General features: G+C 34.9%; 1 protein-coding gene across 1 annotated transcript in view; it reads right to left on the bottom strand.

Moving 5' to 3' along the window:
* Nucleotides 1-27,636, bottom strand: part of LAMA2 (laminin subunit alpha 2) — a 602,802-nt gene that overhangs the window by 417,232 nt on the left and 157,934 nt on the right. Inside the window, exon 3 of the mRNA XM_079939315.1 lies at nucleotides 22,560-22,672. Coding sequence (XP_079795441.1) covers nucleotides 22,560-22,672 — 113 coding nt within the window. The remainder of the gene's footprint in view (nucleotides 1-22,559; nucleotides 22,673-27,636) is intronic.

Genomic DNA, 27,636 nt, shown 5'->3' with positions numbered 1-27,636 from the left:
AAAGTTTAAAGTACTAATTTTAAACCATACCAGATTGAGAGACTGGGACTGACATATACACACTACTGTATATAAAATATATAACTAAAAAGAACCTACTGTACAGCACAGGGAATTCTACTCAATACTCTGTAATGGCCTATCTGGAAAAGAATCTAAAAAAAGAGTAGATATATGTCTATGTATAACTGATTCACTTTGCTATACACCTGAAACTAACACAACATTGTAAATCAACTATACTCCAATAAAAATTAAAAATATATATACTGGAAATAGTAAAATGAAATGATTTTAAAGATATAAAGGAAAAGATGTTTGATGAAGTGTACTTTTATATGAGCATGTAGTTCACAAATTAATTAGGAATTCAAAGTTTTAATGAAAATCAAAAGAATTAAAGATAGTCAATACAGTCAGTATTCAGATAGGGAATAAGAATTATTCCTAGGAAATTGACAATATAGCCTAAATTAGAAAGGACTGTATATGAGTCCTATTTTTTACAATTTACAGTATCATCTACTTCAAGTTTGTTCCCAAAACAGAATCCCCACATTACATAATCAATAGATACAAGTGTTTCTTGTTGAAACTGAACTCTTTTGGAAACTTGAAAGTAGGCATCTACTAGGGAAGTCACATTATATCCTAACTTCATTGGGTGTTTAAAAGACTTAGATTACTGAAAACATGTGTTAAGACTAAGAGACTGGATTAGCAATTTATGTTATTCTGGAGCAAGGAATAATTTATATAATCATATTATAAAGGAGTGATATAATATAATTAGAAAGTAATGTCATAGCAACACAAAGAAGAAAGTTCAGAGACAAGAAGATTCAGCAAAGCTATCCATTTATTCAACAGCTATTTATTGGGCACCTATTATGTCAGTCACCAGAATCCACTGATGCTAGAAAAGTAATGAAAATCTGTAAAGGAATTACCAAGAACTCTTACATATTTCTACATCTAAATAGTATCATATGCAATTACAGCTTTTAATTCAATCATACAGTATAAATTTTATTTCAAGTATAAAATATTATTTTGTCAAAGGTATCATCATGTTTTTAGAAATATTTTGATTGAGATATATGACTTTAAAAAACCCCAGCTATTTGACATACAGATTCAGCAAGTTTATAATAAATCATTGTTTCCTATCAAGTTGTTTTAGCACCTTAACCTTCATTTTCTACATTTGACAATGATATTAAAAAGCATGTAATTTTTTGTGTTTAAAAAAATTCTACTTATTTTCTATATGTTCAGAAATGCTTCTTTTGTAAAATTTAGAGTATGGAACTCTATTTAATGTCTATAAGTACTAAGAATTTTAAAAGCTATGTTGATATGTAACTATTCAGGCAGGCTTTCATTGTGATTACTGGAGAGAAGTTTAAAAGCCCTTCCTTAGGAAAATCAATGAATAACACTAAAAATGAAGAAATAAGGATTTAAACTTCTGGAAATCATTTTAACCAAATTGGATTAATGATAATTTTTCTCAAATCTTCTAGCACAGTGTTTAGTTTATTGCAATTGTAACTGCCCGAAGAATTTTCTTATAGAGGCCCACAAATTCTGCATGATTCCTTAAAAGAAACGTACTTAAACTGAGCAATGAATAGCATTTAATAATGCAATAACTGTCTTCAAAACATTTTGAAAAGACCAAGGACACAGAATATGCACTTAAATAGCCAACTGCATATTTCAAGTTATATCTATACATATATTACATGTTAGAGGTTAGTAGTATTCCTGGTAAATCTTAAATTTGAGGTAGAGTTTTAAAATTTAATACTCTTTTATATTCATCTATTCTTGTTTTTAGTGAGATTATCACAATTATTGGCATGTACACAAGCCATTATACATGCAAATGTATATGGTATACAGAGAAGTCCTATGCTCTTAATTACTCTAAGATTCAAGTAAGGAATTATACATTGCATGAATGTCTATTGGGAGTAGAGAGGGCAGGCTGTGAAATCAGAGAGAACTGGGTTTGGACTCTGGCTCTATTGCTTGCCAGTTGTGAAATTTTGATCAAGTTGCTAAATCTCTCATCTTTCTAATAGAGTTGAAAAAACTCCATAAGATGATTCATGTAAAACATTTTGCCCCATGTCTAGGAAAAAACAGGTTTACAAAAAGTGCCAGTTAAAACTCCCTAGAGATAAAAGTACCTCTGCTGTATTTCTCAACACAAGTACTCTACATATTATATTTATATTATCAAATTATTTATACTGTAAAAAACATAATTTACACAAATAAATTATGATAAGCAAAATGGTTGATTTCCATTTTGATGACTCAAAGTTATCACAGGCCTCTTTTTGATGACACATTTCCGCAAGTTGAGCAAAACTGCCCAGGATTTAACTTCCTTTCATATAATTCTTTTATCTGCCATGCTTCAAGATTCTCACATTTTACATGGGCACTCTTTACTGCTATTCTTTCCAACAGCATATGGTCTAAAAGTTATTATATATCTCTCTGAATGATTTATCCCAAGTTATCTCAAGAAAGATTAAAAACTGTGACAGAAAATCTGAACCACTACCACTTCACACCCATTAGGATGGCAACTATCAAAAAAAAAATGCAGAAAATAACAAGGGTGGGTAAGGGTATGCAAACTGGGAAACTTCATGCACTGTTGGTGGGAATGTAAAATGGTGTAGCTGCTACAAAAAATTATGATAGCTCCCCAGAAAGTTAAAAAATAGAATTAGCATATGATCTAGCAATTCCACTTCTGGGTATATACCCAAAAAAGAAACAAAAGCAGGAATTCAGGAAGATTTTTGTACATCTATGTTTTATAAGCATTATTAGTAATAGCCAAAAGATGGAAGCAACCAAAGCCATACTTCCAGAATCATTAATTAGTTAAAGAAATTTTTCTCAGCACTGATGGATGGAAAAGCTTATCATTTGAAATGAATTAATTGAGGGAGGTGGCAGTAAGGATAATAATGAAGCAAACATGGAAACTGTATTTAAATATTATTACTGAGAAGATGACATATTCCAGCCCACTACTGCAAGATTTTATCACAGAAATAGTAAATACTATGATGGCAGACTGTTAAATTAAGTATTTACGCTGCATTTGCAAGAGTATTCATCTGTGCTTCCCAACCTGGCTTGTTAAATTAATATAATCATAATGACCCAATGCAGAGAGGCAACCGCTTATTAGGGTTTGGGCTGCTTTCCTTGGTTATACTATATTATGATGCTGATTTTTCTTTTAGTTGAGTTCATTGTTTCAGCTAATTTGAGATTAATCTACCATGACCTTCAACAGCAAACCTGGCTGAAATACCACATTAAAATATTTGTAAAAACAAACAGAACTGAGTATTTTGACAGGAAACATATTACTTTTAATATGTAGACCCAACCTGGCTAATAAGTAAAGGATGCTAAAATCTATTTTTTTTTCTGTACTGTTTTATTAGCTATCACCTTAATTTGAAAATTATACAATCAACACGTGCATGTTTAAATAAACAGACTGAACACTGATAGGTGTTGCTGTGGTGAAAGCTTCCAAATTAAATCTTGGTGTTTGGAGCCATTCACCCTGTATTAAAGTTTCTCTAATAAATAAATATTGTCACTCACTGAAATTTAATATGGTGCTTTTTTTGTATATTCTGATATTTCCACTACCTGAGTGGTTTAACTCGTCCCTCTTAGCAGCTACATTACCACAGTTTATCGTTCCCTCTTTCTTGATATATTTTATCTTGGCTTCTCTGATTTTACCTTTCTCTCCTTACTCCACTCACCACTAAATTTGAAGTGCCTAGGATTCAATTTCAGGACCTCCTTTTAACTCTATACTTTCTTTCTAGGTGATCTTAAACAGGGCCTTTGTATTAAATACAGTGTTCAAAAATCCAATCATATCTTTTATGTTTCCACTTGGATGGTTACTGTGTTTTTCAAACATAACATGTTAAAACAGAGGCCTTATTTACCACCTAGTATCCCCATCCTGGTCTTTCTTGAGTCTATAACTGTCTCAGTAAAATAAATTTCTTCAGGCCAAAATCCTAGGAGTCAACATCTTTGCCTCACTCTTTCTCCATTCCACGATCAGATCTAGTCACATCATCCTCCACAGTAAATCCCAACCTACCACTTCTGTCCATCTGTGCTCCTACCACCACAGTCCAAGTCAACATCATCTCTTGGCTAGAGTATTTCAATGGTTTCCTAACTGCCACCTCGTTTTTAACTCGTTTCACTACAATCATTCTCCATTTAGCAGGCACAATAAAATTTCTAACAAAATAAATGAAATCACATTATTCCTTTCTTAAATACCACCGTAGGTCTCTCATTACACTCAGAATTAAATCTAGCTCCTTATGGTGATTGACAACTCCCTCCTACTCTAAGTAGACCTGGATATGTCCCAGACATCATCTCATAAAACCTTTGCTCTTCATCACTATGCTCTAGCCACACTGACCTTCTTTTAATTCCTTAGCCTACCAAGTTTATTCCTGCCTGGTATAAAATTTACTTAGCATTTTTCATGACTGGCACTTTCTGTTATTCAATTCTCAGCCCAAATATCACTTTCTTAAAAATACATAGAGACTTCCCTTGTGGTCCAGTGGTTAAGAATCCGCCTTCCAATGCAGGCGATGCGGGTTCAATCCCTGGTCAGGGAACTAAGATCCCACATGCTGTAGGGCAACTAAGCCCATGCACCACAACTAGGGAGGAGCCCAAGCACCACAGTGAAAGATCCTGCATGCTGCAACTAAGACCCAACACAGCCAAAAGTAAATAAATAAATATTTTTTAAAAACAAACCATACAAAAATAAAGTAGCACCTTTTATTACTCTCTATCATATTATCCTGTTTTGTTTTTTCCATGACATTTTCACTATTTTACATTATTTATTTGATTTTCCATGTCCCTTCTCTCTCTGTAGCAACCCTCTCTATCCCTGCAATTACAATGTAAAATCTTGGAAAACAAGGACTTCTGTCTCCTTCATGGCCAGACTTTCAGGCTTAGAACAGTGCCCGTCAAGTAGTTGTTACTCAATAAATATTTTTCAAGTGTATTATTGTTAAATGATTTTCTTTATGTATTATTCAGGGCATATACCATAAGGGGCATGGTGCTTCCTACTGAGGATCATGTCCCTACTTTGATTAGTATTGCTTTAGATGACAATTTCATGCATCTCAGATTTTTCAGGATGATCCCAGTTTTAAATATGCTTTCTTGCTTTCTTCATAACCCATCAAAATATTCCAATATTTAGTATATTTTAATATTGAAGCAATAATTGAAACTGTTCCTTAAATTCACCAAAAGAACCCCCCCAAATTCTTATCAGATAATATTCTCATTTTTTAACTATAAACAAAACAAATACACATTTTCTTTCAAGTAGAAGAACTATAAAAGATGAATAAAATACTAAAAACAGCTGTTTGAAGGCATCAGAGAGCAAGCAAAGCAGCCAGACTTGATTAAAGAGATACAAATAAAGATGAGCTGGCCATTTTCCTCTCAGGGTATTCTTACAGGAAGCTACATCCTAGAGCTTTCATCACTCTCTCAGGATGAGATGATGAACACTGAAGTTCATGGCTATGAAGTCAGCTAGGATGTGAAGGGCCATGAGCCACAGAGAAATGAATCCTACGTTCTGCTCAGCTTTTGACTTCAAGAGATTTGCCAAATTAAGTGGTGAAGGAGCCAGAAGATAAACACCATGCAAAAATTAACTCATAAGAAGTGAAAAGCTAAGCAGATCTTTCGTAAGTCTCACAGAGCTGAGAAGACAAAATTGAAAGTTCAGAGTCTGCCAAGAAAGAAAGAAAAGGCTTTCAATTATGAACCCTGAAGGTCTACCCCTAGAAATAAGGGCAAACCAGAAATAGCCATCAGAATCCCTGATCAAGCCACAAAAATCTAAATAGCTGATTTAATCAAGGCAATCTGGTCCTACTCTAACTCTTGCCAGAATGAAAATAAATTCATTTAAGAGAATTTTTACAAATTTTCAGATACAATGTATATTATTTAATTAAAAAAAACAAAAACAAAACTACCAAGCCTTCCATGAATCAGTAAACCAAGAAGGGGGAAAAAGAAAATAGAAAAAGACTCACAGGTGTTTCAAATGTTAGTTATCAGGCATATAATTAAAAGAAACTGTGATTAATGTGTTCCAGATGACTAAATAAAGAAGTAGTCTGGAATCTATTTTTTAAAAGAATCAAATGGAAATTCTAGAACTGAAAAATAGAATTATTGAAATTAAGAGTTGAGTAAATGTGTTTAATAGAAGATTAGATCCAACAAAAGAAAGCATTAATATACTGAAAAATAGGTCACCTGAAAATGTATAGACTAAAGAAGCCTTGAGAGAGAGAGAGAGAAAAGAAGAAAATAAGGAAAAGCATAAAATATGTAACTGGAATCCCACAAATAGAAGAGAGAATGTAGATAGGAACATTTGAGGAAATACTGGCTGGGAATTTTCCAAAACCAGTGAAATACATCAATCCATAGAATACAGAAGCTTTTGAATCCCAACCAGTATTTATACAAATAAAATCACTCCTAGACACAGGTGTCTCTGAACACCAAAGACAAAGAAATAAAATCTTCAAAGGCAAAAAAGACACCTTACTTTCAAAGGAGAAGCAATGTCTTTCACTGACCTCACATAAATTATGAAAGCCAGGCAATAATGATATAAAATTGTTAAAGTGTTGGAAAAACTTCCAAATTAGAATTTTATTCCTAATGAAATATATAAGTCAAAAAATAAAGGAAGAATAAACACTTTCAGGAAAAAATTGAGAGAATTTTTCACCAGCAAACTGTCATTGAAAAATAAGTCAGAAGGGAAATGACCTTATATGGAAGTAACTAATAAAAGAATAAACAAAAAGCAACAGAAAAAGTAAAACATGTGTTTAAAATTAAACGAATATGGCCTCTTTATGATGGTAATAGTTACTTCTTATGGAGCTTAATATATACATAGAATTAAACACATCAGAACTATGGGTGAAAATCTGACTGGGACAGGGGAGAGCTGGGGGTGGGTGGAGAGTGTAGTTAAAATGTTATAAGGTCTTTTGCCTTGTCTGGGAAGTGATGAAAGTACCAATTTATAGCAAGTTCTGAAATCAAAAATACATGCTATAATATTTATGCTGTAATATTATAATTAATACAAGTAATAAAAGACTGCCCAGAACACATGTTAATGAAAGGAGAAATAGAATAATTAAATGGGGGAAAATCTTTAATATCCAAAAGAACTAAAGTCAGAGGAAAAAATATAAAATAAGACAAATAGAAAACAAATGGGAATATGTCACTTTGAACCCAAATATTAATAATGATATTAAACGCAAATAATTAAATATCCAATTTAAAGACAAAGATCAGCAGACTGGTTAAATAAACAATTCAACTACATACTGCTCAAAACAGGTACTCCTTAAAGACCCCAAAATAAACAGAAAAAGCAATATTATGTAAACACTAACAAAAAGGAAGCTCGTGAAGCTACAAAAGTAAATCTTAAAGATAGAATTACTGCTAGCAATGGTACTATTAAAAAGAAGGGTTAATATAGCTCAAATCCTAAATTTGTATGCCCTAATAAAATAGCTTCAATATATATAAACAAAAACTTACTCACTGATATATTCATAAAACTGCAGCCAATGACTACAGAATCCACATTCTTCCTAAGTGCACAAATGTCAGTGACCAAATGTTAAATGAAAATGAGTTTCAAAAATTTGAATTTCAAAGAATTGAAAATATAATGATCACAGTGAAGTTAAGTAAGAAAAAATAACAACAGCAAAGAGATGAGAAAAACACTCAATAGTTCAGGAATGAAGTACTTCACTTCCAAATAATCCATATATTATGGGAAATTATAATGGAAATTAGAAAATACTTTTAAATAAATGATAATGCAAAATTTCAAATTTATAATATGCACCCAAAGCCATGTATAGAGACAAATATGTACCCTTAAATAAATACATTTGGAGAAAAGAAAGGCTGAAATATTAATAATTTAAGTATCCATTCAAGAAGATAGAAAAAAAAAGTAAACTAAAATTTAAAAAATTAGAAAGGAAGAAACAAGACACATAAACACAGAATTCAATGCAATGCAGTAATCTAAAAAGAGAGAAAAACAACCAAGCCAAATACTGACTATTCAAAAAGTAATAAAATTATTAAAAAACCTGTTAAAGCTTTAAAAACAGGTTGCACAAACAGTATTTGGAATGAAAAAAAAAAAAAGAGGCATCACCACAGATCACTTATATATTAAAAAGTTAATACTGGTATATCATTAACAACTTCATGCCAGTATATTTGAAAATGGAGAGGAAATGGATGAATTTTTTGAAAAGTCTGACTCAACTAACCAGACAAAATAAGAAATAAAAACTCTGAAGAGTCCCACATTTATTATAGATATTGATCTATAATTAAAATTCTATCCACAGAGAAAATGCCTGAGGCCAAAGGCTTTCAGCATTGAAAAGAAGTTAGTTAGAATACTGATTATCTTTACAGGGAGAGGGACAGAATGGCTCCAAGAGGGTCCTAGGTTAGTTTCTGGGTTGCTGGTTATCTTGATCTGGGTATTGGTTACTTAGGTAGGTTCAATTTATGAAAATTCATCAAGCTTTTCACTTATGATTTGTCAACTTTTTCATACACATGCTTCCCTTCAATAAAAATGTTAGAAATACACATATACATGGAAAATAAATGCTTCCTTCTAAAATAAAAACATTATCACTCTAGTTAAAACATCAAAATTCAGCTCTATGCTGTCTATAAGAAACATATTTCAAATGGAAAGTGGCAGAAAAGTTGAAATTAATAAAAAGAAAAAAATAAACATGCAAATGATAACAAAATAAAGGGGATGTAAATGAAATAATACCAGGAGGAAAAAGTTTTTAAGAACATACTAGTAATGAATACATTTACTTCTTAATGATTAAAAATTCAAGTAATCAGGAGGATATAAGAACAACAAAAAAATAGTACAGAACGTGTTAAAATAAGTTTCATCGCCCAAGTGACCCTTTTGGGGCTTTCTCTATATAAATATTAATTTTCATAAAAACTGAATATTTATTGAATCAATACTTTATTTAAGTTATAGGCCAAGTGAAACTTATAGGTAACCTTCAAATATGTCAGTAATTAAGCTGTTTTAGAACTATTAAACCAGCTTTAGTTTTGCTTCTTTTTCGGAGATTTTTTTGATGTGGACCATTTTTTTACTCTTTATTGATTTGTTTTTTTAACATCTTTATTGGACTATAACTGCTTTACAATGTTGTGTTAGTTTCTGCTGTAAAACAGAAAGTTATTAAACAAAGTGAATCAGCTATACATATACATATACAGCCATATCCCTTTCCTCTTATGTCTCCCTCCAACACTCCCTTTCCCACCCCTCTGGGTGGTCACAAACATGGAGCTAATCTCCCTGTGCTGTGCGATGCTTCCCATTAGCTATCCATTTTACATTTGGTAGTGTATATATGTCAATGCCACTCTCTCACTCTGTCAGAGCTTATCCTTCCCCCTCCCCATATCTTCAAGTCCAATCTCTATGTCTGTGTCTTTATTCCTGTCCTACCCCTACATTCTTCAAAATTATTTTTTTTTAGATTCCATATATATGTGTTAGCATACAGTATTTATTTTACTCTTTCTGACTTACTTCACTCTGTATGACAGACTCTAGGTCCATCCACCTGACTACAAATAACTCAATGTCGTTTCTTTTTATGGCTGAGTAATATTCCATTGTATATATGTGCCACATCTTCTCTACTCATCGTCTGTCAATGGACACTTAGGTTGCCTCCATATCCTGGCTATTGTAAATAGTGCTGCAATGAACATTGTGGTACATGACTCTCTTTGAATTATGGTTTTCTCAGGGTATATGCCCAGTAGTGGGATTGCTGGGTCATATGGTAGTTCTATTTTTAGCTTTTTAAGGAACCTCCATACTGTTCTCCATAGTGGTTGTATCAATTTACATTCCCACCAACAGTGCAAGAGGGATCCCCTTTTCCCACACCCTCTTCAGTGTTTATTGTTTGTAGATTTTTTGATGATGGCCATTCTGACTGGTGTGAGGTGACACCTCACTGTAGTTTTGACTTGCATTTCTCTGCTGATTAGTGATGTTGAGCATTCTTTCATGTCTTTGTTGGCAATCTGTATATATTTTTAGGAGAAATGTCTATTTAGGTTTTCTGCCCATTTTTGGATTGGGTTGTTGGCTTTTTTGCTGTTGAGCTGCATGAGCTGCTTGTATATTTTGGAGATTAATCCTTTGTCAGTTGCTTTGTTTGCAAACATTCTCTCCCATTCTGAGGGTTGTCTTTTCATCTTGTTTACTGTTTCCTTTGCTGTGCAAAAGCTTTGAAGTTTCATTAGGTCCCAGTTGTTTATTTTTGTTTTTATTTCCATTTCTCCAGGAGCTGGGTCAAAAAGGATCTTGCTCTGATTTATGTCATAGAGTGTTCTGCCTATGTTTTCCTCTAAGAGTTTTAGAGTTTCAGGCTTTACATTAAGGTCTTTAATCCATTTTGAGTTTACTCTTGTGTATGGGTTAGGAAGTGTTCTAATTTCATTCTTTTACATGTAGCTGTCCTCTTTTCCTAGCACCACTTATTGAAGAGGATGTCTTTTCTCCATTGTATACTCTTGCCTCCCTTATCAAAGATAAGGTGACCATATGTGTGGGTTTATCTCTGGGCTTTCTATCCTGATACCCAGATCTACATTTCTGTTTTTGTGCCACTACCATATTGTCTTGATTACTGTAGCTTTGTAGCATAGTCTGAAGTCAGGCAGCCTGATTCCCCCAGCTCTGCCTTTCTTTCTCAAGATTGCTTTGGCTACTCAGGGTCTTTTGTGTTTCCATACAAATTGTGAAATCTTTTGTTCTAGTTCTGTGACAAATGCCATTGGCAGTTTGACAGGGATTGCATTGAATCTGTAGATTGTTTTGGGTAGTATAGTCAATTTCACAATGTTGATTCTTCCAGTCCAAGAACATGGTATATCTCTCCATCTCTTTCTATCATCTTTAATTTCTTTCATCAGTGTCTTATAGTTTTCTGCATATAGGTCTTTTGTCTCCTTAGGTAGGTTTATTCCTAGGTATTTTATTCTTTTTATTGCAGTGGTAAATGGGAGTGTTTCCTTAATTTCTCTTTCAGATTTTTCATCATTTAATGTATAGGACTGCAAGAGATTTCTGTGCATTGATTTTGCATCCTGCTACTTTACTAAATTCACTGATTAGCTCTAGTAATTTTCTGGTAGCATCTTTAGGATTCTCTATGTATAGTATCATGTCATCTGCAAACAATGACAACTTTACTTCTTCTTTTCCAATTTGGATTCCTTTTATTTCCTTTTCTTCTCTGATTGCTGTGGCTAAAACTTCCAAAACTATGTTGAATAATAGTGGTGAGAGTGGGCAACCTTGTCTTGTTCCTGATCTTAGTGGAAATGGTTTCAGTTTTTCACCATTGAGGATGATGTTGGCTGTGGGTTTGTCATATATGGCCTTTATTATGTTGAGGAAAGTTCCCTCTATGCCTACTTTCTGGAGGGTTTTTATCATAAATTGGTGTTGAATTTTGTCAAAAGCTTTTTCTGCATCTATTGAGATGATCATATGATTTTTCTCCTTCAATTTGTTAATACGGTGTATCACATTGATTGATTTGTGTATATTAAAGAATCCTTGCATTCCTGGGATAAGCCCCACTTGATCATGGTGTATGATCCTTTGAATGTGCTATTGGAGTCTGTTTGCTAGTATTTTGTTGAGAATTTTTGCATCTATGTTCGTCTGTGATATTGGGTTGTAGTTTTCTTTCTTTGTGACATCTTTGCCTGGTTTTGGTATCAGAGTGATGGTGGCCTCGTAGAATGAGTTTGGGAGTGTTCCTCCATCTGCTATATTGTGGAAGAGTTTGAGAAGGATAGGTGTTAGCTCTTCTCTAAATGTTTGACAGACTTCGCCTGTGAAGCCACCTGGTCCTGGGTTTTTGTTTGTTGGAAGATTTTTAATCACAGTTTCAATTTCAGTGCTTGTGATTGGTCCGTTTATATTTTCTCTTTCTTCCTGGTTCAGTCACAGAAGGTTGTGCTTTTCTAAGAATTTGTCCAACTCTTCCAGGGCGTCCATTTCATTGGCACATAGTTGCTTGTAGTAATCTCTCATGATCCTTTGTATTTCTGCAGTGTCAGTTGTTACCACTCCTTTTTCATTTCGAAGTCTGTTGGTTTGAGTCTTCCTTTTTTTCTTGATGAGTCTGGCTAATGGTTTATAAATTTTGTTTATCTTCTCAAAGAACCAGCTTTTAGTTTTATTGATCTTTGTTAAAGTTTCCTTCATTTCTTTTTCATTTATTTCTGATCTGATCTTTATGATTTCTTTCCTAATGCTAACTTTGGGGTTTTTCTGTTCTTCTCTAATTGCTTTAGGTGCAAGGTTAGGTTGTTTATTTGAGACATCTGTTGTTTCTTGAGGTAGGATTGTAATGCTATAAACTTCCCTGTTAGAACTGCTTTTCTGCATCCCATAGGTTTGGGTTGTCATGTTTTCACTGTCATTTGTTTCTAGGTATTTTTTGATTTCCTCTTTGATTTCGTCTGTGATCTCTTGGTTATTTATGAGCGTATTTTTTATCCTCCATGTGTTTGTAGTTTTTACAGTTTTTTTCCAGTAATTGATATCTAGTCTCATAGCATTGTGGTCAGAAATGATACGATTTCAATTTTCTTAAATTTACCAAGGCTTGATTTGTGACCCAAGATATCATCTATCCTGGAGAATGTTCCATGAGCACTTGAGAAGAAAGTGTATTCTGTTGTTTTTGGATGGAATGTCCTATAAATATCAATTACGTCCATCTTGTCTAATGTGTCATTGAAAGCTTGTGTTTCCTGATTTATTTTCATTTTGGATGATCTGTCCATTGGTGAAAGTGAGGTGTTAAAGTCCCCTACTCTTATTGTGTTACTGTCAATTTCCCATTTTATGGCTCTTAGAATTTACCTTATGTATTGAGGTGCTCCTATGTTGGGTGCATAAATATTTACAATTGTTATTATCTTCTTCCTGGATTGATCCCTTGATCATTCTGTAGTGTCCTTTTTTGTCTCTTGTAATAGTCTTTATTTTAAAGTCTATTTTGTCTGATATGAGAATTGCTACTCCAGCTTTCTTTGGATTTCCATTTGCATGGAATATGTTTTTCCAACCCCTCACTTTCAGTCTGTATGCGTCCCTAGGTTTGAAGTTGGTCCCTTGTAGACAGCATATATATGGGTCTTGTTTTTGTATCCATTCATCCAGTCTATGTCTTTTGGTTGGAGCATTTAGTCCAATACATTTAAGGTAATTATTGATATGTATGTTCCTATTACCATTTTCTGAATTGTTTGGGTTTGTTATTGTAGGTCTTTTCCTTCTCTTGTGTTTCCTGCCTAGAGAAGTTCCTTTACCATCTGTTGTAAAGCTGGTTTGGTGGTGCTGAATTCTCTTAGCTTCTGCTTGTCTGTAAAGGTTCTAATTTCTGCATCGAACCTGAATGAGATCCTGCTGGGTAATCTTGGCGGTAGGTTTTTCCCTTTCATCACCTTAAATATGTCCTGTCACTCCCTTTTGGCTTGCAGAGTTTCTGCTGAAAGAACAGCTGTTAACCTTATGAGGATTCCCTTGTATGCTATTTGTTGCTTTTCCCTTGCTGCTTTTAATATTTTTTCTTTGTATTTAATTTCTGATAGGTTGATTACTATGTGTCTTGGTGTGTTTCTCCTTGGATTTATCCTGTATGGACTCTCTGGACTCTCTGCGCTTCCTGGACCTGATTGACTATTTCCTTTCCCATATTAGGGAAGTTTTCAACTATAATCTCTTCAAATATTTTCTCAGTCCCTTTCTTTTTCTCTTCTTCTTCTGGGACCCCTATAATTCTAATGTTGGTGCGTTTAATGTTGTCCCAGAGGTCTCTGAGAATGTCCTCAATTCTTTTCATTCTTTTTTCTTTATTCTGCTCTGTGGTAGTTATTTCCACTGTTTTATCTTCCAAGTCACTTATCCATTCTTCTGCCTCAGTTATTCTGCTATTAATTCCTTATAGAGAATTTTTAATTTCATTTATTGTGTTGTTCATCATGATTCCTTATAGCGAATTTTTAATTTCATTTATTGTATTGTTCATCATTGTTTTTTTTCTCTTTAGTTCTTCTAGGTCCTTGTTAAACTTTTCTTGCATTTTCTCCGTGCTGTTTCCAAGATTTTGGATCATCTTTACTATCATTACTCTGAATTCTTTTTCAGGTAGACTGCCTATTTCCTCTTCATTTGTTTGGTCTGGTGGGTTTTTACTTTGGTCCTTCATCTGCTGCGTATTTCTCTGTCTTCTCATTTTGCTTAATTTACTGTGTTTGACAAATCCTTTTCTCAGGCTGCAGGTTCGTAGTTCCCATTGTTTTTGGTGTCTGCCCCCAGTGGCTAAGGTTGGTTCACTGGGTTGTGTAGGCTTCCTGGTGGATGGGACTCGTGCCTGTATTCTGGTGGATGAGGCTGGATCTTGTCTTTCTGAGGGGCAGGACCAAGTCCGGTGGTATGTTTTGGGGTGTCTGTGAACTTAGTATGATTTTAGGCACCCTCTCTGCTAATGGGTGGGGTTGTGCTCCTGTCTTGCTAGTAGTTTGACATGGGGTGTCTAGCACTGGAGCTTGCTCATCGTTGAGTGATGCTGGGTCTTAGTGTTGAGCCAGAGATCTCTGGGAGAGGTCTCACTGATTGATACTATGTGGGGCCAGGAGGTCTCTGGTGGTCCAATGTCCTGAAGTTGGCTCTCCCACCTCAGAGGCTCAGGCCTGACACCCAGTCAGAGCACCAAGAACCTTGCTCTCGGGAGGCCACGAGCCAGGCAGCTCTTTATTGATTTTGTTACAATACTACTTCTGTTTTATGTTTTAGTTTTTGGCTGCAAGGCATACGGGATCTTAGCTCCCTGACCTGGGATCGAACCCACACCCTCTGCATTGGAAGGCGAAGTCTTTACCACTGGACTGCCAGGGAAGTCCCCTTGTTTTGCTTTTTCAAGTCACTCTCATTACTACTCTAGCCCATTTGTTCTCTGCTCAGCATTATTATCAGTGTAGAAGGCCAGGACCTATTACTTACTGAGTATTAACTACTGTGTAGCAGTGTGCTTGGCTATTTGCCCATATTACATCACTTTACCCTATAACAGTCTTCTTAAGAAAGAAGTGGTGCTATTGATTCCATTTTCCATATGACCATATTGAGGAGTATAAAAGTAGGACAATCTACCTAAGGTAAATGAGCTAATAAGTGATAGGTCAGGAAATGGAAGTGGGCAAAATTATATCTCCTCCTTTCTCCTTAGCCTCTTGCTCATCCTTCTTGCCATTTTAGTATTTTTAAGACTCAGGGTCATACTGAAAACATGTATCATCTACAAATTAAAACACACATGCTATCACATAACTTAAATATACAGTCAACTTCTAGGAAAAAACTCTAATTTATATGTGCATATGATATATAACTATATATAAGTATAATTATATATATAAGCATATATAAATATAATAAGTAAAAACTTAGACTTCAAGAATAAAATGGGACAATACACAATATTCCACCAACATGAGGAAATACAGTTGTGTTTCATGTGTGAAAGTCATCAGACAGCTGTGAAAAATTGCCCACATTCAGTCTCTTTTAGTCAGTCCTCTTCAGACTTTGCATAACAGAATCAGTATGATTTAAAATTTTTAACAGATCTTTTCCCACAGATATTTAACAGATCTTTTAATTATGTATTATTATTTCTATTTTTAAAAAATTCATGAATTTATTCCCTGGTTTCAAGAATCATTTTCCAGGGTAGTCATCTTGACACCATTTGAAATAGGATCTGCATCTCCAAAACATTTACGTTTTCATGATATTGCTAGAATTTAGTTTATTAGCTATTTATATCAAAATACATAATATCTTTTGTCTAGAATCTTGTTTAAGCAGCATTCTGGTGGCACTTTCCCCCTTTTATACTTCTACTTTTTTCAACTGGGAAATTTTTAAATATCAATTAAAAAATTACAGTTCTAGACTTCTCTGTTACAAATGAAGAGTTAAATTGATTAAAATCTGCTTTTCCCAAATAAAGCTATAAATGTGGTAAAGTCACACAGAGAGTGACAAATATGACCGAAGTTTAGAACATGTTTAGTAAAAGGATTAGTGAGAAAATTTACTTCATGCTATTTAGCCGGAGACTTAAAGGAGAAATCATAAATTTGAAAATGCATAGCATATTTTATCATAAGAAATACAGTAAGAATATTTCTTCCTTTGTTTCATTTTCAGCTTTAATATGATTCTTGCACTATGAATTGGTGTTTGGATTGTTTATTCATTCAATCATTTATTCATTTAATATAAATCTATAGAGTACCTCTTATATGCTGTGTATTATTCCAAGTGCTTAGAATGCGGCAATTCAAAAAAACAACAAACAACTATCTCCACTCTCATGAAAATTGCATTTTAAATGGGGAGATAAACAACATTCAATATAAATACAGATGGTCTTGGACTTACTATGCTTCACTTCAGATTTTGAATTTGTATCTTCTCCAGGCTAGCAATATGTGGTATGATGCTCTCTTGTGATGCTGGGCAGTGGCCGTGAGCAGCAAGACGCAGTCAGCCACGGGATCAGGAAGGTAAGCAACTGATACACTTTCAACCACTTTGTACCCACACACCCATTCTGTTTTTCATTTTTAGTACAGCATTCAATAAATTATTGGTGAAATATTTAACAATTTATTATAAAGTATGCCTGTGTTAGGTGGTTTTGCCCAATTGTAGGCTAATGTAAGTGTTCTGAGCATGTTTAAGGTAGGCTAGGCTGAGCTATGATGTTTGGTGTATTAAATGCATTTTTAACTTACAATATTTTCAATTTGCAATCAGTTTATTGGGATGTGATTCCATCATAAGTCGAGGAAGAGCTGTAGTAAAATACATGTAGTAAGTTAGATAGCCATGTACTTTATGGAGAAAAATAAAGCAGGGAAATGGGTTAGGAAATAGGGAGGGATTTGTAATTTTCAATAGGATTATCAAGGAGGTCCTTGCTATGAACATGACACTTGAATAAAAATCCAAAGGAAATGAAACAGACTGTATGGAAATTAGGGAAAATAATTCCAACACAAGGAACCGCAAGTGCAAAGGACTTCAAGACTCAGTGAAGTAGCCAGTGGGGCAACTGAAGAAGGGAGATTGAGGCCAGGGATGAAAGGGGGTGAGGTAAATTCTTGTGGGTAATTGTGCTTTTTCCACTGAGTGCCATTAGAGGGTTTTAGTGGAAGGAGTGATCTGATCCAATTTGGTACTAAAATCAATGTGAGTGCAGTGTTGAAAGTAGACTGAAGGGGAGAAAATTAAAACTAATGCTCTGCACAATACAGACAGTAAAGCTGGTAGTCACCTTTATTAATGATTAAAAGATCAGCACAAATTCATTTAGTGAGAGAGATTACACTTTCTAATTAACCACAGATCCTACTTGTGACATTGAATCAATGATCTTAAAAAAAAACTAAAGCAGGTAAAGAATTATATTATATTTAATTATATTCTGCTATACTAAACAAGACGTATCATGTAGGACATTTTGAACGTGTAGATTATAATCTCCACTGTAGTTAGTTTTATATTCATCAATTTAGCAGTGACGCAAATAATACCAAGAAAAAATTCAGTGATTTGAAGAGCAACCATGAACCATTCTTTCATCAAATCTGCTGAGTTCTTGCTAGATGCTGAGTGCCATGGTGGGTAGAAACAGTCTGAGAACTCTGCCTTCAAGAATGCTCAATCCAGAAGGACAACAGGGGAATACATCTAATCACCATGCCATGGGCTAAATCCTTCATAGAGCTCTGTCTCCAGGAGACAGATCAAATAGACTGTATTGAACAGAACCATATTCAACCAGAGCTATGTAAATCTTGTTTCGCTTTTTAATATATCACGTGTATCTTCCTTATTTAGATAATGGGATATTAAATGTAGGAATGTCATTTATACTTCTTTCTACCTGTTGAATATTTAATAATTAATTGTATCTATCTCACTTTTTTCATGCTTTATTATTATATGAGGGATTAATTATTAACAGTTCAAGGAAAAATGGTTTTATGCTATTCACACACATTCCAAAAGTATAACAATATTTGTATAGAAATATTAATTCATCCTCCTCCAAAACACAACTCTCACTTTAAACTGTTAACCTATCTCACTAGATATGTCTCTATAAGGTCAATGAATAAAACATTTAGGTCAAGAACATGTGGAACTTGATCTCTGTAGCTGTAAGACAATTTTTCTTGATAAATGCATTTTTAGTTTTGGGGGATAAACCAGGAAGAGAAGGGAATTATGTATTGAGATAAAGGAGATTCCTACACATGAGCATAACTAATTCCATGGCATACCTGGATTATCCAGGAGTGAGTATTACTCAATGTACGTTTTTTAAAGGTCTATTAAAAAGCTGCCCCTCTGTATTTTAACCCACTTGCCAATCAACTTTCTTCCTAAACAAATCAAAGGGAAAGCCTAAGAAAATGGCCAGATTTTTTTTTTTTTTCTTTTTTTTTTTTTTTTTTTTTTGCAGTACGCGGGCCTCTCACTGTTGTGGCCTCTCCCGTTGCGGAGCACAGGCTCCGGACGCGCAGGCTCAGCGGCCATGGCTCATGGGCCTAGCCGCTCCGCGGCATGTGGGATCTTCCCCGACCGAGGCACGAACCCGTGTCCCCTGCATCGGCAGGCGGACTCTCAACCACTGCGCCACCAGGGAAGCCCTAAAAATGACCAGATTTTTAAAAGTAATAAAATGAGATCATATATTATAATATATATTGTCATGAAAATCCGGTTGGAAAGGGACTAAAATGGAATATTTTGGACATCCTATTAACCTTCAATTTCCTATTATTGTCTTTTAAATTTATGTATATTTTTATTTACCATTATACTGGGGTTTTGCCTACACATCATTGGAACAGCTAAGCTTCTCTTTGAGATTATGCTGATAGTAGGTCTTTATGATAACTGTAATTGTCAGATGTAATTTAGTTGTATTGCTATTATCGTTATTTCAATTTCTTGCCATGATATTATAATATTTATTTTACTAATCTAGAACTTGGGGCACAGCATGATTAAATTATTTGCTCAAGATAGGCTGTGAGTAAATAGTAGTATTGGGAAAAGTTAATAATCCCTTAGTAATAAAAATCTAAAAACCATCTATAAAATAAGTACCTACTTTCTTCTCAGTAAGTTATATTTTTCTAGGGCTCATCTTGAATGATAAAACGTAAAAGAAATTTCCCAGTGTAATCTGTAATGATTCAATCAAGGAAATCCAATGGTGAACTTTATTTAAAATAGTAACTTATTAAAAGTATTCCACAGAGGAGCCAAGTATATATCAACAACAAAAAACCGGCACTTGTTGAAATTCATGCATCTCAAAATAAAAAGAAGAACTAATAAATGGTCAAACCTCTTGCTGAATGAATGACAAACAAACATTTAGTGATATTTACCTATTCATTATGAAACTACTGCCCTTGCCTCCCAGCTGAATAATAGCTCATATTATGATGAAAAACCTATTAATCCTTCATGCTGTAGGTGAAAAAGACTGAAGTTATGCTGTTTTAGAGATATGCTAAAGTGTAGTAGAAAATGAGAGATCTAGTCCTTGTTTTATGACAAAACAGACTTTGGCTATATTCTCCTGTGTAAGCCAGGAGATGATAACCCAGTATTCCTTAAACCCAAACAATGTATGGACCCCCTGAAATTATATACCAAAAATTCTCCCTAAATTAGGTCTTCCAATCCCAGTTTAGGAAATACTGGCATAGTTTGCCGTCTGGATTCATACAACTCCGGATGAAATCCCAGCCCTGTCCATAAAAGACTTTAGTAAGAAGCCCAAGTCACTTAATTTTTCTAAGTCTTAGTGTTCTTCAACTATTAAAGAGGGGTAATAATACTAGCTGCCTTATCAGCTAATTGTAAGAAGTAAATGATATAATAAGGATGTCCACATTTTCTCTGTTGCCAATGCATTGTAACATGACTTCCTGCAGATTTGCCCCTTAATTGAATAGGTTTAAGAACCTGTTCCACAGTTTGTTCCTCCAAAGCCTGAGGCTAAATAAGAGGTCTAATTCCCCTTTCTGTCTGTGGAATTCCCTTATAAAATCTGATTACAAAATCTGCTTAGCTTTTTACATTATTAAATCATTGACTAAATTAAAATCTTGAGACAAGTAGAAATAAGGATTTATTTTATTTTATAGGCTGTGTTCTGCTTCTCTTAAACACATGATGAGTTGATTTACAGGAGGTAAGAGAGGGCTGAAGTGAATAAGGGCATGGGTGGGTGCCATTCTGGGATATGAGGCCATACGAGGACACATCTGTGCCACTTCCATGAGGTGTACTCCAGACTCTGGAGACCGGTAAACTGATCTTATAAACAGATTCCTGCCACTTGTTATGAAGACTGAACTATAAAAGATGTCTTGAATATTCACACCTCTGAAGGCCATTAAACTAACAGGGAAGAGGGTTGAGCTCAAAGGATAGTATAAGTGACTTGTGCAAATTATATTAACAATTGAGTCTCCTGCTCCATGTGTGATTTAAAAGAATAGGCAGAAAGTAAACCAGAGCAATGAACCATCACTATTTACTGATTCCCTATCCCAGGAGATGACCCAAGGTAATAGACAGCAGACTCACTCCTGATTGGAAAGTGGGATTGCAACTTTCAACGACCACATGATGGGGGACAACTGCTGTGACTGGCAAAGGACCAAGTTGTCTTTATCCAGAGAGGGATAAAGTCCATTTCGAGGCTAGGATTTTCAGGAAATTCATGCATAAGACTTCATTGAACTAAAGCATAATTGATCAACGTAGTCGTTTGCCTGCTTTCCCTGATTGTGCTCTGAGATTTCCTGAGAAATACTGTTAACTCAAGGCTGACATTCAGCTGCTGGTATGGGTAGAAATAAATACATACCAGTTGGCAGTTTAGCTGCAGCACTGAGTCCCTGCTGCTACCCTGTTGCTCAAGTCCTGAGGAGTCCCAAGTGGGTGGAAAGAGTACCTGCTGCGAGACCCACTAACTGGCCCTTTGCAATTCCTGAATATGTGCACCCTGGCCAAAATGGGCCTCAAACCTGAAGTGGGTAGTTCGTATCCTATTGATGATAAACAGCATCCATTAGGGAAATGCCTGGTGCCTATCTAGCCTCCTGAGAAGGTGACAAACCCCCACTGGCTAGTGCTTTCCTCCACTGTGATCACATGTGGAAACACAAGCTCTGCAGTTACGGTATCTGTCATTAACTATTTTAGCCATATCCTCTCCACTAACCCCAAGCCCCTTTGCTGCTCTGCCTCTACTGGGTCAGGGAGGAATGCCTAAGTACCTTTCCTATGCTATCCCAGAGAGTGAGAGAGGAACAGGTTGAGTTAAAAAAGTCATCTAAGTTCAACATTTCCAGTCTCAGCCTTCAGTCGATCAACTAAACTTTTGTATTTGGAATAACAGTAAAATATGGGAACATTTTTCCAGACTCCATCCTATTTGCAAGCCTAAATAATTCTTGATGAATACTTTCCACCTGACCTGAATACTGTAAACAGAAAGAAGAAAAAAATTAAGGTAGAAGGCACTATACCTACGTACCACAAACTCTAACAACTTCTAACATCAATTTTATACAACTACAAGGCTTGTTACCTCATTACTGGCCCAACTTTAAGAATCAACCGTCACATCTTGCTCAACTCCCAGTAATGAGAGGCAATGTACTCAAGAGTCCTGTTATCCAAGAACCTTTTCATACACCCACCATGAGCAGAGTGGCAGCACTCTATTATTTTAAAAGTTTTAAAATGGCACTATTATATTTTCTTTATGTAAGATTTCATTGATCAACATTTTTATCATTAACTCTCATTGGCCAGAACAGAGTCAGCTCCTAATTCAGTTCTAAACCTCTCACGCGAATTCATTTTATTGGGCTGGCCGAAAAGTGAGTTTGGGTTTTTCTGTAAGATGTTATGGAAAAAACCGAATGAACTTCTGGGCCAACCCAAATAGTTGTGCTTTAGAAATAAATGCCAAATATTTTTAAATAGCAATTTACTAAATGAATAAGCCCCTTTGTTCACTGTATCAAGAAAACAATGGAGGGTAATAAGAAAGAGTATCCTTTCACCCAAGAACTGCTAACTACACAAATAGCAAATCCAAGATCCAATTTCAAAGTGGAAAAGTAAAAAAAAGGCATAATACCTGCTGTAAATCCAGTGTAATTGTCACATAATGGTATTCGATTCCATTCTTAATACTGGGACTCTGCCACCAAGTGTTCTTTCCATCAATAGCATTTGTAATCGGGTGTCTCACTATTGAGTCAGCAGCAGCATGTGAAAGAAGAAAAGATCATATGAAGAACTTATAGCTGTTTTTTTAAAGTAAAAAGTAAAACTAAGTTAAAACCATCATCATGTGAAGGTCAAACATTAAAGTAACATAAAGAGAGAACAATTCATATCTTTAACAGAATTTGGTTACTGTCGACTTTTTCACAGCGCTCCGCAAGGTAGTGTGAAATGGTTAAAGACTATAAGAGAAGAAACTGTGCAGCACTCTGGCCATCAACGGAAACGGGCAACTCTAAAGATAACTATAGAAACTAAGTGTGAAGAAATGAATTTGAAGTCTAATTGGTGTGTCAGTCATTCAAAGAAGCAAAAACTCTACTGTTTGAGGCAGCTCTAGTATGACATCAACTTTTTGAACAGAAACATAAAATCCTGAATTGTGGTTGAAAGGTACTTGAAGATTTGCCCTTCTGACACATACATTATTACCAGGACTTGGGCAATTCAATATGTATCTGGTTTTAATAGAAAATGCTGTCAAATCCATCCTATGAGGCTTTTTGCAGTCAGTCCTCAATCTGCCAACTTTCTATTTAAACCACTATTTAAAAATATAATGAAAGATACTCCAAATCTCCCATCCAGCGATGCCTGTCCCCATAATCACTAACTCAGTGGAGGGGTATGGACAATAAAAGCAAGCAAAGAGAGCTTGGCACATGAAACTCCATCCTACTAACTAAACATGGATCTCCCCTTGTCTTTACTCCAGATACATGAGAACAGGACGTATTGTGAAAATTAAAAAGGAGATTGGCAATAAAAAACAGGAGGTGTGGACGATCGTTGCCACCTCCCCCCACAGTTCCTTCTTACAATCCTCAAAACTCACACATTCTTCATCTCCTCCCACTTAGTTCCATGCATCTCACAACAGCAACCATTACCTCTGGAGTGCCAAAGCTCTTGTTCCTTTTTGGATGCAGTCATTGGTTCTTATCTGCCATCTGTGCTTCTCATTTCCCAAGTAAGGAGGAACAGAACTTGTTCCTCCTCTGATCCGGCCCAGCTTAGGCACGGGTGAGAACGGCAGGAGGGCAGTTTGCTGGGGATGTTCCTATTTCTATTCCTAGGGCTGCAGTAAGAGTTCTTAACTCCCTAACATCTCACTTGGACGTCAGCCTATTTGCCCACAGAAATGTAAATAGAGTGGAGGTTAGCTCCCCTGCTACTCTGATTAATTATGCTTTGGAGTGTCAGTCGTGAGAACCTTTATAACACTAATTCCTTGGGAAGATGTTTCAAATGAATGGCCTAAGAATACCCCTTTATTAGAACATAATCTTTTTTTGCAAACTGAAGGAATATTTCAAATAATAAACAAGCCATATCACTATGAGGAACAATCATGGACTACTTGCAATCTGTGGACGTAATGTAATCTAGCCAGGTGTTTTAATGATAATGGTGATGAAAGAGCATAAGATTTGAACCATGAAGTGCTGGAGTAGGAGCAGCTGGACAGCCTATCTGCACCCACCATTCAGCACTTAACTGACCACGGGCAAGTCACTTAAACTCTGTGTCATTCTTGAAGTGAGGATAACATAACTCCACTCATAGCACAGGTACCCAGAATCTTAACTCTCAGAAAAAAGTAAAAAAAAAAAATTAAATGTATGTGAAAGAGATTTGTGGACTTGATACAGGAGTTCTAGCTCTTTATTTCTCAAAGTAATAGCGTTCAGTAGTAGCGTTCAGCCTACTCCTGCTATCATTTAAAATATCACTTATTTCATAAAATGGAGGATATTCAAAAACAAAAAAAGTTTTAAAACAACATAATATTAAAATGAAGGATAATTCTTTGAAAGGTATTCATTTTATCTTCATAAAAAATTTGGAATTTTGTTTTCATTTTCTCATTTTGCCATGGACCAGTAATTGGATGGGAACTCTCAACTTACAGGGTTACCAGAGGAACATTAAAACCATTAATATTCTAGCCATTATTATGCATATACATAGAATTAATTATACATCTGTTCAAAATATGCAGGGTTCTGAATCTTTACTGGGGACAAATTACATTTAATAAAATTTTTGAAGATAAAAACCAAGCAAAAAGAAGTCCTCAGTGCAATAGGAGTCTGATAGTAAAGTAAAATCATCTTCAAAAAATTTACAAAAACTGAATATTCATTAAATTTGCCTTTTTCAGATTGTGAACATTTTTATTACATATTAATTTTATTAACATAGTCTGCTATAACCTGTTTAACTGAAAATATAAAGGCTTATATCTTTGATTTACTTATGGTAACATGAGTATATAAGACAGGACAAAAATAATCTATTTTTATTGGTAAATTACTTAATTCAGCTGAACATCTGGATGGGCTTTGTTTTGTACCAAGTCTTATCACATTAGCAGTCCACTGAGATGAGGCACCTTATCTCATTAATGAAAAGTAAAATTGCTGACTAAATTTAATAATTAGCACTAGTTAACTTGTTCTGCTGAAGCTAGGGAAAGTGTTAGGTCTTTATAACATCAACAAATACAAGAAGCATAACTAAATATCAAATAAATGTCCTTGGTGGTATGAGTGGGTGCTGAAATTGGCACATTGGGAATCAGAACCATAATTGAAATATTACTGGCACTGCTTCTGAAGAAAAATAAATATCACAGCAAGCATTCCTTAAACATCCTCCTGAATCTTCTTCACAGATTGTGGGTTTAAAATGTGATACAAAAACACACACACAACCACATTTCCAAATCATACTTGTGGCTCATAAGGTAGTTGTGAGAGAGCTATCTAATTGGAAATTTTGATATCTGTCACCTCAGGTCAAATTGATATGAGAATTAGTCATGAAAAGGAAGACTGGGAGATGAATCAACAATTAACCATAATCCCCATTATGAAACTTGAATCATAATTAATTTGAAAATACTGATTAATTGTTGGCATACTTCCCTTATTTAAAAAAGAGATAGAAACTTATAACATCCTCAACAGGGATAGTGACTCAAGTCAATCCAAAGGCTAACTGCATCTGAAAATTGGCGAGGGAATCACTGATGAAGTAAATCTTTCAAACTGCTGTTTTATTGGAAAGCACAATCTATTAACAGTCAGGAGGTGCAAATTTCCTTTTCTTTGTATAGTACTTAAGTACCAACCTTCCAGATTAATTCTAGCTGTTCAGTGAATCTGTGGAATTTTATCATCTGTTGCTTCAACTTTTACTAAAATATATCCATGTGGATTATTGCTAGATTTTTTATTCTTGTGGGGTATTATTCTTTCTAAATTTCTGGTTCCAAAACAGGATTTTGAAATGTAATGAAGCTGGTAATTTGAAATTAAATTAATCAAAGTAAATGTAGGCTGTGATAAGTTTTAAAAACTTACCACAACTAAATAAAATGGGAAATACAAAACATACCTCATATATGTCTTGCTTTACTAAAACAGTTTATTCACTTTTTTGTCCCAAAGTGAAAATATGGGGTGGGATTGCCTAAATACAGATGTCTCCCACTGAAAGACGCTGAATATTGAACTCTGAAGAAGGGAGTGACAGTCACTCGTAGACTTAATTTGGTGAATACATCTCACTGATTTTGCTACCAAGAGTGTCCACTCAATTATTTTCTACCTGAATCACTGCACCTTCCTTCCATCCTGTCTATTTACACATTTCCAGCTTTTTCTCCTTTCCTGGAATGCTTTTCCTTCTTATCTCGGGTAATTCAGGTTTTTAGAGCCCTTCTTGGAACTTTCTCTTGCTACTTCAGTTCCCACTGATGTTTTCCCTCTTAGAAATTCTACATCATTGATAACATGTACCCTAAGGTATAGCCCTAAGTTTACTGCTAGAATATCTGTTTAATTGTCTTCTATATCCGATTTTATGCATATGTATATATAGATAACCATACATATATACACATACATATACGTGTATATACGCACACACGCACACAAACACGCATATATACGATTTTCGTACTTTCTCTCTCTAACTCTCCTTCTCTGCCCAGCCCGTCCTAAACACACATATACACACTCCCAACCACCCCCATCATTTCCTCCCAGCCATTCCATGCCTCCAGGCTTTCTCACATTCTCTGTGAAATCATCAAGGCCACCAAGTCTTGCAACAATGTCAATTTCTCCCTATCAGGCTTCATCTTCTTCTCTAAGGAACCTAAAGCTCATAGTCCATCAATTCATTTATTTTTTAATTCACTTTATTTTCATTTATTTACCTCAATTTTCTTGCTTTTGATGTTTCCCCAGGGCTCTGACCTAGGTCTTTTGCCCTAAACGTTTTGTACAAGAACAGCAAACAGATAGGATGTGTTCCAATATTCCCTACTCCTACACCCATAACAATCTACACCATAGAAAACAACCAGAGTCACTTAACAGGCAAGGAAGGTTTCTGATGCTTGCCATCTTTGGTTTCTCAACTTTTTGTTTAACACTCTGTGATATACAAGACCAGCAATTGTATTCATAAAAGTCCCAGTTCTCCAAACATATTAACGTTTTCAGTATCTCTAAATTGTATAATAGAGAAGGGACTATGCATTCTTCCCTTTAACCAGCTCCAAGAAAGAATGCACAGTGCCTCCCGACTTTCTTTTGGGATTAAAAAATATAAACTGTGAGAGAAAGCTTTCTTCATTTTATGAGCATTGTAACTTTTTTTAAGAAGAGAAGAAAAACTAAGTAAATTTTAAAACAGTATAATTGTGAAACTTTATTATAAAGCACCTCATTGACATTATTCACTTTATTAATCTCCCCAATATTTGATGATTTCCCAATGTATCAATATATCTATAAATCAACCCTCATCTCTAGAATTATCTCACACCATTCTCCCCTTCTCCATATAAACTCTTTACTCATTAAACCTAATTACTTACAGTTCTCTGAATAGATCATGCTATTTCATGCCTT

Source organism: Stenella coeruleoalba (assembly GCF_951394435.1).
Source record: "Stenella coeruleoalba genome assembly, chromosome: 12".
In the NCBI taxonomy this organism is placed as follows: Eukaryota; Metazoa; Chordata; class Mammalia; order Artiodactyla; family Delphinidae; genus Stenella; species Stenella coeruleoalba.
This window is presented reverse-complemented; position numbering and strand designations above follow the sequence as displayed.